General features: G+C 40.4%; 1 protein-coding gene across 2 annotated transcripts in view; it reads left to right on the forward strand.

Annotated features, from left to right (window-relative positions):
• Fng (Fringe glycosyltransferase) overlaps positions 1-14,779 on the forward strand; it is a 122,608-nt gene extending 107,829 nt beyond the window's left edge. For both annotated transcript variants that reach the window (XM_072016695.1, XM_072016696.1), the window contains 3 exons: positions 4,894-5,059; positions 7,571-7,656; positions 11,583-14,779. In XM_072016695.1, the coding sequence (XP_071872796.1) occupies positions 4,894-5,059; positions 7,571-7,656; positions 11,583-11,640 (310 nt within the window). In that variant the 3' untranslated portion in view covers positions 11,641-14,779. The remainder of the gene's footprint in view (positions 1-4,893; positions 5,060-7,570; positions 7,657-11,582) is intronic.
• The last annotated feature ends 2,174 nt before the right edge of the window (positions 14,780-16,953 follow it).

Raw genomic sequence — 16,953 nt, forward strand, 5'->3', positions numbered from 1 at the left:
CGAAAATCAAGAATACAAAAATTGCGTTTTTGGTTTTGTTTTTTAGTTATTGACAAGTAAAAATTGTCGGTGTAAAAATGTAAAAAGCGTGCTGAGTAATTGACTCAGTAAAATTGGAACGCATAGAAACACGACAGGTGCGAATGCTATTTCTTTTTTTTAATTCCCTATTTACTATACAAGGTGTGCGGTTTAACTTTATTGTCCGAAATATCTCGCTTGACTTCGATGGTATTGAGAAGTGTTTCAGGAATAAGTTGAATGATTTCGGGGATAACGTAATTTGATGCAATTAGCTTTCAGCGTAGGTGAACGCGTGAAGGAAATACGACCGTCATCGATGTTTCTTTTAACGACATCATATGTTTTTTGATACATCGATCCAGATGAATGTTCTCTGTAAGAAAGTAACAAATTATTTAAGTCGAAAAATTGTTAGCAGATTTGTCTTTTAAACTTTGATTTGTATTTCATACAAAAAAGGGGGAGGTCTTCGTTTAAAAAGATAACGCAACTGCAGAGTGCGCGTGCATCTTTGCATTTGCACTCGTTCGTCTTCTTTCTCCCTCATTTTTTCCTCGTACTTATCGTTATCGAGGAAGACGCTGGAAATTAAAAGTGTGTACACCCTGTATATAGAATTTGCGGTTATTTATGCCGTCTACTTAAGATAAATTTTATGCACGATCTGGTTTCCCTTTCGAGATGTTGAATATTAATCATGTATCCGGATAATATGAAATTGATAACTGTGTAAAAACTGGTACTGATTAACTTCGACTCTTGAGAGGTTCATATACATATAGTAGCGGATAAAAGAAAGTTTATAAAATAAGGAGCAGGTGTACAGAGGCCATAGTTGAACAAAGTGAATATATATTTAATAAGTGCAGCGAATAAATGTAATGTGCAATACCACGGAACAAATGGCTCTTATTAACGCGATAAAGAACTTTTCGAGCCGAAGTTACAAAGACTCCTATCAATTTAGAATTTCCTTTTATCCGCCGCTGTTTTCGTAAGTTCTAGAAATTCTAAAGAGCCGCCGGTGTTGGAATCTTCGAGAGAACGAATCCTCATTTAACCATCGAGTTGCGAAACGAACCTACGAATAAGGCCTGGTCATTTCGATCTGCGTTAGGTGTTGTTGGTTGAAAAGAATCTAATTATCTTTGAACCGAGGCTCGTCACATCGATTCGGCGCAAGTATTTCTTCCAAAATTCTTGCGCGTCACGTTCACGGTGCTTACAAAGGGTAGCGACACCCTTGCTGCACCCTAAATTCGTCAAACGAAATTCTCGACTCGTAAATCAACCAACTCGCGTATAATACACTTACAAAAAAAAGCAGTCTGAATCAACAACTTTGGGATAGAAGTAGAGGCGCTTCGAACACGCCATGGAAAATAATTTCAAGCTTGTCGAGGCGTGTCGCAGCGTGTTAGGCTCGCGTGGCACCAGAACAGATTCGCCACGCGTTCTCCACCAAGATCGAAGAGAGGAAAACGAAAGAGAAAGAGAAAGAGAGAGAGAGAGAGAGAGAGAGAGAGAGAGAGAGAGAGAGAGAGAGAGAGAGGACGAGAGAACGTATTCGTCCAATTAATAGGCTGAATTATCGCGTAATCGATGGAAATTCGTTAGGGACTAGGAGATATCGGAGACGAGCGTGGTCAGTTAATAAATGTGCGGCGACTCGGTTTAATGCGGCTAACCAGTTTCCGGCGCGTCGCAGAGCGGGACGAGGACGACGACAGACCGACCAGCAGGTGCACATGCTCGCGCCGGCTAATCTACATGCCTGGAATGCCGGTAAATTAAGGAGCCGTCGTCCTCTTCCAGCGCCCCTGCATTCGACAATTAAACGGTCCCTCGTTACTTTCCCATTATCTGATTCTAATATTTCTCGCCCGGTCGGAAAGTCGCGGATCAAAACCTTTCCTCTTCTTTTTTTTTTTTTCTCTTTATCCGGATCTTCGGCAGGATATTCAGATTACGTGTTCGAAGGTCGACGATCTCGAATCACGTTTTTCGTCGTTGATTTTGGTTTTGTTTCGGTAGGATGGATTTAAGTCGATGAATGACGATATACAGGATTGGAATGGATATTTGGTTTTCATTGTTAGTATGCGGTCTTCAGCGTGTTGGTTTTCAACGAACGATATGGGTAATTTCAATGCAAATATCGTTGCGCTCCTCACGTCCATTTCATTATTACATTGGAATGGATTTAATTTGAAAATTATGTATGTGGTCTTTTTAAGGTGTTGCTTTTAACACGTTCGTCGCCACGTCGCACATATCTATGCGACGGGTATACTTCCGTGTGGGCTCCGTCACCAAATGATGGTGACGCACTTCTTGTTCGAGTTAATTAATTAAATATACGATATTATATATAGGATATACAACATAAAAATATTAAAAACACATTATACCATACTTTTTATTAATTTATATTCTGAATAATATATTACATTATCCTATATCGTATGGTATTCGTTAAAACATTCCAAACACATTTGGGGTGATTTTGGGCACTTCGAAAAATAGTTAGACTCCGTTATCACTACTCTCCTCACTTTCAAATATATTTTCACGCTGTTTACCGAACATTTTGAGGATGAAAAAATCACCGATGTACGTCTCACAAGTATACTTCTCGACTAAATGAAAGATCCGAGATATTTGCCATGAGATCCCTCGGAATACTCTAGCTGGATAGCTTATCGCTTTCTCCATTTCAGAAATAAATAATCTTTTCTTTATAACGAATCTAAGGCGATAAACAATGAATCGAAGGGGATAAACAATGAATTGAAGGCGATAAACAATGAATCGAAGGCGATAAACGATGAATTCCTGCTTGTCGCTCTATTTACGTTCTGCGTACCGGTGGTCGGATTTGGGCCCCGCAGGAAACTTAGCCGAATCACGCTGGGCGACGAACGTGTTAAATAAATGGACACTCTCGATGCCAGATATCCTTGTATTTTTTATACGTATTTTGTTATTACATTTGCATCTCTAACGTGTTCCTTCGTGTGTTTCTCGCAAATTTCTACTTTACTCTTTTCCTCTCTCACGTTTTCGAATTGCCAATTTGCGCATTGACGATTTATTCACTGCAGCTCAAACAAGTGTATACACTTACAGCTTTAAAAGAAAGTTAATAACCGTGCTAAAACTTGTTAGTAACGATACATAAAATCGTAAGTACGCTAATACTCGACGTAAAGGCAATCGCAATATTGCGATTGCAAAATTCTTCGACCATTGCGTTTACTTCCCAAAACTACTCTCCGCGATTAGCTAATTTGCGTATTCAAGACTCATGCACTCCAGCTCAGAAAACGCCATGTACGCGGGACGATTGTTCCTATGCTGTGACTGCTGTGTCCGACTTAATCACAAGTCATCGTTACAATTTTACGTAACAAAGACAAACCTAAATACCGCCATCTCAAATTACCCGCAGTCTAACAAAATTACAATATACCATTTTGCCAACTAGATCAAAGTTTCAGATACTTTCTGTCTTCCGCTGTTACCGACAGTTTCAAGCATAAAAGTTTATCGGTTTCTCCGTGACATTATGCGATTTTATTCGTTCACATCCTCTGCTGTAATTTTTTATCCACCTTAAACAAACTGGTATCCCAAACATTTTGTACTTTCCTTAATACTGTAACTGCCCTAAGACTTCCGACGTAAAAGCGGTACCGGAATTAAAAAGAGAATTCCACGACTACTTTTTATTTACTCCAAACTCTGTTCACTTCGAATTTCGTTTACCTGCAAAAGCTAGTCTCGTCTGTCAACGATTCTTTTTGTCCGCTATGCGCTATCGATCTTCAATTCCAATGAACTTCTACCCGACCCGTAGGATGACGTTATCGCCAGAACGTAGCATAGTCCACGCTATCCGCGTCTCTAATAGCCATAAATAATAACAGCCGCTCGCATTGGTCGCGTTTCCTGGTCACCCAGGCACACGCGTGTGCGAATACGACACGCGGAGGCGAAGAATTTATCGGCGTCGCGCTCGGTTTGCCTAGCTGCCCTCGACCGGCTCGTCCCTCTTCCGCTCTTCTTTTCTACCCTGTTTCGCATTGGCCACCCGACGCGAACCGGCCATAAACAGCGGATAATCCTAGAACGAGGTGGGCGCGGTCCACAGGGAAAGCCGCGACACGATCCGTGTGGAAAAGGATGAAAAGCATGCGCCGAGGCCATAGAACGTTCCGTAATTCACGTCGCAGGCCCGGCGTCCAGGTCCAGGTGAAATGGTATTCACGGACAGTTAATTTATTTCGCGATCGTCCCGGAATTTATTTCGGTCGATGGCTCGAGATTTCTGAAATAAATCACAAACCGAGTTTATTATTCCTTGCAACGTGTCCCGGAATATTAAAGGAGCTTGTAGATCTTGAAAGGGCGTAGGTGGAATAGCGAGTTCTCGGAGGTTCGAAGTGTTCGTAGAAAGATCGATGATCCTTGTATCACAATAATTGTAAGTACGAAACGACGTTTTTCCAAATGACGTTGCAATTTGCACGTATCGTTTGTTCGAAATATCGTAGATTCGACGAAAATAATTTTTACATGTTCGCTATATGAATTACGTTTATACGAATCGCGATAAAACATATATTGTCTTCTGTTGCACTATAATCGTGCTTCGGTAACTTCCACTTGTCGAAAAATTGAAAAAAAAAGAAAAAATAGAAAGGAGCGTAAATGGTAGTACGTGATATGTTTGATGGATGATCGAATGATATCGAGAGGAGGAATTCGCGAGGACGCGGTCACGCGGAGACGATTTCCTACGTTTGATCGGGTAATCGATGAGAGACACGGTGGATGCGGTTAACGGGTGTTTGCGTTTACTTGCAGAGGCGGGAAGTTCATCACGGTGGGCGACAGAATTAGGTTGCCCGATGACGTGACGATGGGATACATTATCGAGTACCTGCTGAAAAAGCAGCTCACAGTCGTCGAGCAGTTCCATTCTCATCTGGAACCGATGAAGTTCCTCAACAAGGACACCTTTGGCGATCAGGTAAGTGAAACGTTCGAATGACTGAACTTTATTCCGTAGAATTATAGAACTCTCTTTTTAGAATCATACTACCGTCTAATAAGTACAATAGATATTTGGACTTTGGACGCTCAGCGATGTTAATCCAAATTGCGTGCTTTTATTTTTCAATTAAATATTTCGTTTTAAACCTGTTGATTGGGGTTAGGGTTCGTGTCGCACGTATTTTACGTTATGACGTAAAGTGCTAAGCGAAATAAAGTTGGTTAGAGTTTTGCAGTAATTGTAACGGATAGTTCCGAGGATCCCAATACGTGTGGTTTGCAGTGTATTTCGATTTCCTGACGATTTCGTAATTTCATAATTTCTTTATTCTTCGATCGTTTCGACCTTATCACTGAAATCCTACGATTTTGTCGAGTGCAATTTCACATTTTTCCAATTCTATTTCTTTTCTGTACTTCCTTTTGCAAACTTTCACAGTTGCAGAGTTCTATCTTTAATTTTATATGAAACGGTTTCTACGTAATGCGATACGTAACGTGACAAATAAATACGCTGCTAGTCGAAACTATTACAGTTAATATTACGTTCCTCGCGCACAGACAGCAGAAGGCGACGAAATTATATTTCTGCAAAATTCCACGGATTTGCTTCTGCCTGACCACGCTGAAGTCCTTAAATACTTGGTTCCGCGTTGAAAATGGTAATTCGCGGCGCGCTCGTCGAAGTGAGTACCGTTCGCGCTCAATCTCGGCTGCGTTCCACCGGCGGTGATTAATTGATCCGGTACGAGGCGGGGGATTAAAAAAAAGCCACGGCAGAGGGGCACAAGGGGGGAATTAAGATCGTACGGGTCGCAGTGTGAAGTCTAATCGCGGGTAATGGAATAATCCCCGCGATGAATCACCGTGGCTGCTGCTGCTGCCTCTTTCCTCGCCCGTACGCGAACAATGACCAATTGATTCGATCGTGGCGTTCTCCGGTCTTCCGGAGAACGCCGACCCCTCGAACTAACTCACGCAACGCGAGCAGGTGATCGCCTTATGTTTACGCGTGGTCGTCGCGTACACCAGGTGTATTTGCTATTACCTGCACATTTTCCAAGTTCCCCTGCCTTCGAACGCAACGTGCCATTTTTATTAACCGGTCTGGTGTCGACAGTCGAATATCATTTTCTTGTTTGACTCAATTTGGACGAGTTTTTTTTCCGATAAATGATAGAAACAAGTATATCTCGAAATATATAGCTGTTTCTACCGTGTAACAAAGATACTGTGCAAGTCAAATAAGGAAACGATATTCAGCTGTCAACATCAAATCGGTTCGTTAAAATGGCAAACCGTAAAAAAGACCGTCCGAATTGAACCAAATAAGAGAATGATATTCTACCGCGAACAGACGAAGCGTATCTCGAGATGTATAACTGTTTCTGTCGTTTAGGAAAGAAATCGTTTGAATAAAATAAGAAAATGACGTTCATCCGTCAACAGCAGATCGGTTCGCAAAAATCGCATGTACTGAAACTACTGCGAAATTATTTAAATTTATAAAAGTCGGAGGAACAATTCGAACAATTACTATTAAGATCAACCCATTAGGACGATGATCTAATAATTTCCATAATTCACAACGATAAAACTCCAAAAGGACCGCAGAGGGTTAATAATATTCTGTAACACAACGAAATTAGATTACCAGTCGGCGGTATCTAAATACTCTGATAGATCGTTAACAACAAGGTATTGATCGATTCGTGGGTTAATTATTCATGGATTAATTCCGGCGAAACGCAGAGCGATCGGTTTCGATTAAAGCGAACGAGGGGGCAAAATGTATGAGAACGTTCGAAACGCGCGTGCTCCGATTTCGACGAATCGGACGATTCTTGAAAAGCTGACGAAGTAGAAAACGAGTATACCGAAATTTTCCATGGCTCTTAAGCTACGCAAGCGTATCGTCGAGCCTCGCGGAACAAATATTTTTATAGCGCTCATAGGCAGAACATGATCGGGCTTTTGGTCTCGCGTTTCATACGACCAGCGTAATACGTGTTTCTTGATTCTCGGCTTGGTATGCGAAAATAAGCAATATCGCGTTCCTTTCTGATGATCATGCGCGGCAAGCCTGCCATAATTTGCTCCCGATATAGCGAGACGTTGTAACGAAGCATCGATTAACGATACCAGTAGACGAAACAGCACGTATCCCTTGATATTTCAATGCAAATGATCATTCACGCGCTACTAATCCCAACTGTCACGATAATCTGTCAAAATTTTATTCCGATAAAATTGTAAAACACCGCGCAACTTCTACCCACGGCGTCGCCAGTGACCTCGTACTTGATGATCATAATTAAAATGAAAAAAGAAAATTGCAGGATATATGGAAGTAGACGCATGGAAAATAAGAAACGTGAAATCGTGTCGATTTCTAGATTAAATTAGAATCGCTAGCGCTTATATTCTTGACAACTTTTATGCTCCACGTGTTCTTCGTCTCATTTACGTTACGGATTTTCTGTTACAGGTGTCTTTCAGCTACTCGAAAGGTCCGAGGGACGAGTGGAATATTCTAAAGATCGATGGTTTCGATATGAAGGACGATCCGAAAAGGTACCATCTAATTGACATCGATATAGTAGAAAACTTCGTTTGTATGAACTCTGCTTATTCGAACGAAATTGAAAAGTCCAATCGAACGAACTTTTACCGATTGCATCTATCTATTTGTGCGTGAACTCTTATTGTGAGAACGAAGAATCGTAGGTAGTGGGAAGTATGGATGGTCCTCCATCGCACGAACCGCGACTATATAAATCACTCGTTGTCAGAGAAATTCATACGAACGAAGTTTAATTTATCTGTATAACGGTAACAACACGGTTCCTGTATCCTACGAATCCTCCTTTTACTCCGTTTCTTTTTGTATTTTTAACACATACTTCACTAGACCCGATCAAATAACCGGTTTCAAAATTTAATTTAAAATTACGAAATTAAGAATACACCCGCTGTTATTCCTTTTGTTCATCTAACCTCGTGCAAATTCCTATATTAACAAAAATCGAGAAATTGATCGATCGGATAATATACGAATTTACATGTAGACGAACAAACGAAACAACGACGAATGTACAATTTTAATGAAATTTCAAAACCGGTCACTTGACCGGACCTGGCAAAATTAGTGTCAAAATATCTCTACCACCATCGTTTAACCAACTGTGAACGCCAACGTTCAACCATAATCTATCGGTAGGACAGTTTCGACATCTCCGTGGCTCGACGAAAATAATTCGTCTTCCGTTTCCATCCGCGTCGCGTTCATCCTCAATTTCCTCGGCGTTCTCTAATGTCTCTTTTTCAACCTGCTCGACAAAAGCATCCGGGAAGGTGTCGAGCCTCGACGGAGCTAATCTATCCTTTTCCTCATCGAGGCAAAGGGAGGCAAGGGGAAGAGTAATTAGCAGCGGACAGCTACGTGTGGCACAGGATCTTCCTGCTTTCGTCCTTTTCCCCCGTTTCAAGGGAACGCGTCGTTTCACGCGCGCATCTTTTTCCTCCCGTTTCTTCGACCCGGTTGCACAGCGCGGCGTAAAGGCTCGAATTGCTCCGGTAATTGCCCGGCCCGCGCGAACGAAAGCGGAAGGGCACCGAGCTAATGACAAAGATGCCACCGTGCACGCCGCGCTCTTAATTGACTTTATTATAATTACCAGTCGGACCGACCTTTTACGACCGACCATTTCCCCCTTTCACCGTTTCATTCTCCTCGCTCGAGACGTTCCGCCGCTCGTTCTACCATTTTTTCCATCCGACGGTTTTCCTAGGCACCGGCGGTTTTATTCTTGCCACGCGACCGAGTTCGGGAAAGATAGGCGAACTGCCGTTTCTATGAATATTAACGAGCCTTTCGCTGCTTCGCAACGGCAACCCGAGGAAAACAGATCTCGTTTCACGTGGAATTATCGATCAGGTGCCTCCTAACGTAACTAATGCCCCGATATTTCTTCGCTCCGCCATCGAGTTCGAAATTAATCCATCGTGCACGTCGAATAAACTGCTGCAACGAGAAGGCTGATCGGGGAATTTCCTAGTAATTCGAATAAATCAACCGGAAGCAAGTTGAAGTTCAGCCGAAACAAATTGCTCTTTGAAACGTATTATAAAGTCGGTCGACCGATATTCCTACTAATATGCCTTCTCGCTTTTCGATGTGAAATCTGTACCTTCCTTTCTCTTTGATCTTTCAGTGATCTCGTAGGAAGATATAATTTGAACGCAGTTGCTCCCTTATTGCCTCGGAACCTCGAATCCCTAAACTCGACTAAACCGATTCTCTGTAATCCCAATTGTACGAGTTCCCGAGGGTAATCATATCCCATATTAAACCGTAATTAAACCAACGAAAACTAATTTAAAATTAATACGAATCTAATTACTCTTTGGATCGTATTATAAATCGTAATATAGCCAATTAACGTTCGTATCTAGGGCTGAACTTTTCATTGCAAAACTTGTACGTCCTTCTTTCTTTCTCTTTTCATTTTAATAAATACAATTACGATATAATTTTTTAATACAATTTAGACTTATTACTTACTGCAGCAAATCTTTCGATCTTTAAATCCGGTTGAATCTTCGATTCTCTGTAATCCCAATCCTCCGAATATCATACGGGTAATAATATTGCATATTACTATAATCAAACTGAACTATAATCAAACGAAAAGTAATTTAAAATTAATTCGAATCTAATTACCCTTTGAAACTTATAAATTTACATTTGACTTACAAATCTATAGCCAATTAACGTTGGTATCTAGAGTTGAACTTGTTCTTGCAAAACTTGTACGTCTTTCTTTCTTTCTCTCTTCATCTTAATAAATAAATATAATTACGATATAATTTTTTTGATACAATTTAGACGGCAGCTGTATCTTCGATTCTCTGTAATCTCAATTCTCCGAATATCAAACGGGTAATAATATTGCATATTGCCCTAATCGAACCAACGAAAACTAATTTAAAATTAATTCGAATCTAATTACTCTTTGGGCCGTACTATAAATTTATAGCCATTTAATGTTCGTATCTAGGGCTGAGCTTTTCATTGCAAAACCTGTACGCCTTCCTTCCTCTTTGATTTCTCAATAATCTCTTAACAAATATAATTACGATATAATTGTTTAATACCATTTAGACGACAGCTGCCTGCTTGTCACTTACTGCAGCAAGTCTTTCGATCTTCAAATCCGGCCGAATCTTTGGTCCTCTGTAATCCCAATTCTCCGAATATCAAACGGGTAATAATATTGCATATTGCCATAATCGAACCAACGAAAACTAATTTAAAATTAATTCGAATCTAATTACTCTTTGGGCCGTACTATAAATTTATAGCCATTTAATGTTCGTAACTAGATACGAACGTCTGCACCTTTCATTACGAAACCTATACGCGTTTCTTTCTCTGTAACTTTTCTGAACTTTTTATAAAGTACGCTATTTTAACGAATATAATTATGATGCAATTCCTAGATATAATTTAAGTAGCTCTACCTGTCTGTTACCGATTACAGCAAATCCTTCGATCGTTAAATCCGGCCAAATCTCCGATTGTCTGAAATGCCAGTTCTCCGAAACTCACAGGATATAATAATACTCCAGATTGCCACGGTTAAACCGATGAAAACTAACTTGAAATTAATTTCAATCAAATTAATACTATAAACCTATAGCCAAAACTATTGGAATACAACGATATTTCACGCATAGGCACAATACCTTTACACAAACACCCACACAGGCATTTGAACAGGACACTTAGACAGATCATACTCGTTACTGTATATAGAGTGGGGTTCACAATATTTAAGGGATCATGGGTCACTGCCTAAGTCTAGTCTGAGAGTAACTGGCCAACAATCAACAATTCTTCCATACGTTGTTAATTATATCACTCGCTTATATACATCAGGTTCTGTAGTTCTATTTAATAAACATCACCGAATATTATTTCGACATAAACATTGTGTCTTTCACATATTATTGATCTTAACTTCAAGATTAAATTCTAACAAAAACTAATATTCGTTTTGTTTAACGTTTGCATTTTTCCATACGAAACCTACACACCTTTCTTCCCCTTTAAATTCTCGATAATCTCTTAACAGATATAATTACGATACAATCCCATGGTAAATATAATTTCAACGTAGCTGCCTCTTTACTACAGCAAATCCCTACAATCGCTAAATTTGACTAAATCTCCGATTCTCTGTAATGCCAATTCTCCGAATCTCGATCGTAATATTCCAGATTACAACGATTAATATTCCGATGCTTGCAAGATCTAACCGATCGATCTTGCAATTTCCTAATCTCAATAGTTTCCAGCCTTAAACCAGCAACGTTCCAATCTGCCGCTGTTCCACTCCAACTTCCACCGTTCCACACCCATAGCCGTGTCAACGTTACCAAGCGTCGTGATCGCACGAAGATACGCTGGTCCACGTGTCGATATGTTCTAATTACAGATTCAGGTCGATCCACTGCCATCTGTTCCCACACGTACCCAATTGTCCGCACAGATGATGATCAACCGGACGATCCAAATCGTAACAAGAAGAGAAATGCGCTCGATCCGTCGTTGCATCAACGGTCGGTTGTTGGTTGGCAATCGAGATCGGCCCTCGTCTCGACCTAATATCGTTGTAATTTGTTATCTCGTAGTATTTCCTTTTGTTGCGATATCTTGTACATAAGTGTAGATACGCGTCTACGTAGCTCCATCGACGTTTATGAGTCAGGCAGGAACGTTTTATCGACGACTTTTCATATTTTAGAAGACATATTTCCTTTGCAGATGGAAATACCAAAGAGAGTTTTCTCTCTTTTTCTTTTTTTTTTTTTTTAACCGTGCTGTGATTTGTACATTTCAATCTCCAGTTGTTGTTATTCATCGAGGGACTGTCGAAGTTTCGACAAAATGTCGAGCACAGAGCGAGGCGGGCAAATGAAAATTCGAGAGGTAAATGATAGGACAGAAAAGATACGATAATTTTGTGAAATAAGATTCGCTGGACCATTGAACGAACGTTATACTATAATACAGGTAAGTAATTGTCGGTAACGCGGTGAAAAGTACGTGGTATGAAAGTTGCCAGTACTCGAAGAATATCAATGTTAGCTTTTCTTTTGTTCGCCATCGTGTACCTTCGAAACGAGAAATCACGCGTACTATTAAGTCGACCGAAAAGTTTCTTTCGTTTTATAAGGAAATAATGGATGCGCAACATTTTCCGTTTTAGTTTATTTTATCGATTTACGTATGATCGATTACGTATATCAAACTAAAGATTACAATGTTCGACAGAACTTGAAGATGCGTTGTTGTAAAAGAAAGACACTTTTCGGGCAATCTAATATTTAATAAGTATACTCTCATACTTTGCCAAAATATAAAATTTCTATCGTTGGATGGATTAAGGAAATAACGCAGCATGGTTAGGTATACGGTTATTATGCTTTAGAAACGACGAAGGATGATAAAAGAACGCTGAGCTTCCCTCGAAAGTCAAAGTACGCGCAAATAATCATCAGATCGCGGATACTTACGCTAATTCACATTTCCGTGGAAATGTTTGGAAGAGTAGCTTCTAAGCAAACATCTGTCCCGGATATTAAACGTTGCGAAAAACGCTACTTTCCACATTTTACACGCCTTTGCACCATACATATTCTACGCATTTTTTCACCTATGTAATTTCCTACGAAACGCATAAACATCCGTGGTCTACGCGTTATTACGCTTCTTACAATTAGCTAAAGTAACGATTTCTTGTTGTTCGTTGTAGTAACAACGGCGCAAGTTCTCGAAAGAATATCTTTTCTTTAATTTGACAGGGCTGTCTGTCGTCCAAGTCTCGTTCCTGTAGTCTCGTATACTTTGCGTATACTTTCGCATATGCTACCAACGAATATCAAGAGAGAAAAAAGAAGTTGGTTTAAACGTTTAGATTTTTCGCGGGAAACATTTCTCTTATCGTTCGTGGAGTTTATTGTATTCTCACTGTATATAAGGAGTATATATTTGATGTTTGTATATATGGAAATTATAAAGTGGAACACCCGGAGTTATCGGTGCAAGTTGGAACGTTTTCGACGACGCGGCTGGAGCAACGAGGAATTCCTCGTTTTTGGGATCCGCGTCGTCGAAAGCGGTGAAACTTCCATCGTGGAAGATCCATTCGATCGATAACGCTGGGTGAATTGGTTGTACCATATGATAAGAGAGTATTTGGCGACATTCTCGTCGTCGCGTGACGGAATTACCTTAAGCTAGTCTCCCGTGTAAAGAAACAGATGGTCGTACCATGTGATATTTAATGGGTGTGAGTGGATTCGTGTTTCTGTGCCCGGTTATGCGTTATATAAGTTCGGGAAAAATCGGATGCAATCTCCGTTGTTTCGAATAGCCAGCGCTCCTTCTTTGTTCAAAAGACCAGGAGACAAGGAAACGTGGACAACGAGTAGAATTCAGTTTCAATTTTTATCCATTTAACCGTTTGCCTCGTGACGCCGATTCGTATTTTTACAAACAGCTGGTGGAAGAAAGAAAGGAAAGTTAATACTTTACCGACCGCTAGCGATTCAACAGCATACGCACGGTCCAATCGACAGCTCGAGCGCAGATTCTTCTTGGCGCCGGCTGTGTTTCTGTTTAGACTCTCCAATACCATTCTTTTCGTTCATCGCGAACGGTACGTTTTTTAAATTGGTATAAAACTGTGGGAGCTTACAAAGCAACGCAATTGACACAACTGAGCAAGATACCTTAGCACTAAATAACAAATTATTGCTCAAATAATGAGAAAGATTATCGGCGATAAAAAGCCGATTGATAGGCTGTCGGTCGATAAACATCAGCGACAAGAAGTCGATTGATAGGCTATCGGTCGATAAACGTCGGCGACAAAAAACCGATTGATAGGCTATCGGTCGGTAAAGTGTTCAATATTATACGCATATTCCTACCTACTTTACGAATAGTTCTGCACATTCGAATTTCTCAAACTTCGTAGCAGGGATTACAGTTTCTATCGCGAGGAAATTACGTCTCGACTTTAACGTCAACTTTCGTTCTATGGTTCGTCGCAATACAAATCATATGTAACATTTTCATACGATATCGTACAATTATTGAATGTAATACGCGCGATGTGGGAGCAACGAAGAGCAAATACGCATAGATAACTGTTAAAGGAATCACGAGGCAAGAGTTTGAAATCATCGATATAATAATCATTCGTTCGATCAGTTGTTTGCCGGCTACAAAAATAACAATGATAGCAAAAAATATGATCCAAAGATAGATCGTTTAAATACAAGTGGTAAAAGCAACAGTTTCATTGTCCCCGATTTTCTCGTTCTCGTTTTGCGTGCTATGGATTCAATCAGTGTGCAATATCGCGAGGTATATAAAGAGAGAGAGAGAGAGAGAGAGAGAGAGAGAGAGAGAGAGAGAGAAAATAGTATTCGCGAACCGACGAGCAACAGTCGGATTAATTGTTCTTTCCGGCGTTATATTACGTAGTGCACCTGTTGCATTCGAGCATTGGGAAAAAAAAAAGAAAAAAATCGGGCGTTTTGACGAATGGAATTGGAAAACATGACGATTACGTACGTTGTAACAATGAGGTTTTATATAATACACTGTATCTATTATACGGTAGATCCGATTTTAGCCAGTTCTCATTACGATTCCTCTTCCGGTTTCCTCCTCGCTAAAAATAATTTGATTTCGCCATCGTTTCCCTCGGGTGAATATTATTTCGCTTCGTAAACTTTTAATTAGCGAAATGTTTCGTTTTAGAAGTTATTCGGTCGTGATTCGATCGATTTTGTAATTTCAGCTAGTTTTCAGAAACGGCAAGTCCTCTAGATTTCAGGTTAAAGACGCGTAAAAAATAAAATAAAAAATAAAAAAAAAACACCAAGGGGGATTGTTCGCGTTTGAAGAGATCGCGGGATCGAGGGATGTAAGCGTCTTCCTGTCCAAGTATCTCCATCTGTTCCGATTTGGAAGAGACCGACGACCAAGTCGGTAAAGTTGCTTCCTTCGTTCCTTGTTTTCGATTCTCTACGCTTACGGGATCGTTTCGGACGATGCTCTATCGTAAATCCTACAGAAGCGTCTTCTACAACGAATTTGCGATAAGACAAAGATACAATTGCGAGGAAGCTTCGTCGAATATGCGTACTCCGTCTCTAGTTTCAATCTAATAACAAAGATCGACGGAAGTAAGTATGTACATATCCAGCGAGACGTCGTGAAACGATCGTCGATCACGAAGGGAATTCAAGGTAAGTTCGTAGTCGATAAAGCTGTAAAATCACTTATCGATAGATATTCTCTCCGCGCATTTCCTAGTTATTTCATATCCCATCGAAAAAACCATCGCGTAAATTACATCGGAAGTGGCAATAATTATTCGTTAGATCCAAAAACTCTTTCCATAATTCCAAATAAAGTAGCGTTACGTTCAAAGAACGAACACGATGCCACGTCTCTCGACTCGAATGATCCTCTCCAATTACTTCCCTTCTCCGCTTTGCAATTAAGAAGAGCCAGCTTCCTACTTTCAGTTCCTGTTCCCTATCTCCGGCAAACTCGCAATTCGCAATTTACCTCCGTTCTCTGCAAATGTATATCCTTGACACGCGTGTTGCCTCCTCGGAGGCAAGTCGGTTTCTACATCAAAGAAGAAAGTTATCGTTCCACGATGGTCCCGTTACGTATCGCGGCACACGAGCCGCTTCTCGCGATTGCTTTTTCATGATTCGGCCGTGCGCTGGGAAAAAGACACGGCTGATGGTGATGGTGGTGGTGGTGGTGGTGGTGGTTCCCGCGAATGCGATGGAGGTATATTTACGAGCTACATGGCCCGGCCACATATTTACTCGGAGGCTCTTTCACAAAAATTTATTCGGCCGTCTCGCGGGGATGCGAGCTACTCCCTGCGGAGAGGATCGCTAGCGCGTTTATTCGCGTGCTTCTCCCTTCTTCCGAATTTCCACCACGCGAGCACCCGGCAGCATAAAGTTACGGGCCCGCTGTAAAACTAAGCTACGCTGCTCCGACCTAAGTTTCAAAATATTTCCTTCGATATATGCACCACATTTGCTTATTTTTTCTCTTTTCTTGAAAGATGTATTTCATAATTACACGATTATGAATAAGTCAAATTGCTGTAGTCTCGACTTATTTTCGCACGAGGAATTTCATTCTTTCTGGATGCGCCACGATTTGTGGAAATATGAAATTTGCCCAAACTGCATTCTCCGTATACGGTATAAACAATAAAATATATTATAACCATGTTTTTAAATATTTCTTTGATGTTCGTGGTCCGATGATTCCATGAAAAAGTAGTAAACGTTCGAATTGCCATCGTCGTACTTTCGTTCCATAAATCGTCCAAAGGTGTCCGCGTACGTACGATCGCTACCGCGTAATTTTTTTATTATTATTATTTAATTTGTGCTTTACAATTTGTCCAGCTGGACATCCGAGAAATTTTTCTAACATAATTGCTAAATAACATATGGATGGCTACCCCCAGCGGGATACCATCTTCGAGTTTGACTGTTTTATTTCTTTAGCGAGGTCTGTGGAATGTTTTCTTTTTAGTCTTCTTTCTATGAGAGTTTTGCTCGCTTCAGCAGCCAGCTGGTGTTAACGCGTACGTTTTTTTTTTTTTTTATTTATTTATTTGGATTTCTTTTACAATTTGTCCAGAAGGACATTTGGTAAAGTATTATATCTAGGTGGAAGTAAATAAAAAAAAAAAACAAAAATAAAATATAGCATGTGGGTGGCTACCCCCAGCGAGCTACCATCGTCGT

The sequence above is a fragment of the Bombus fervidus genome, chromosome 14 (genome assembly GCF_041682495.2).
Source record: "Bombus fervidus isolate BK054 chromosome 14, iyBomFerv1, whole genome shotgun sequence".
In the NCBI taxonomy this organism is placed as follows: domain Eukaryota; kingdom Metazoa; phylum Arthropoda; class Insecta; order Hymenoptera; family Apidae; genus Bombus; species Bombus fervidus.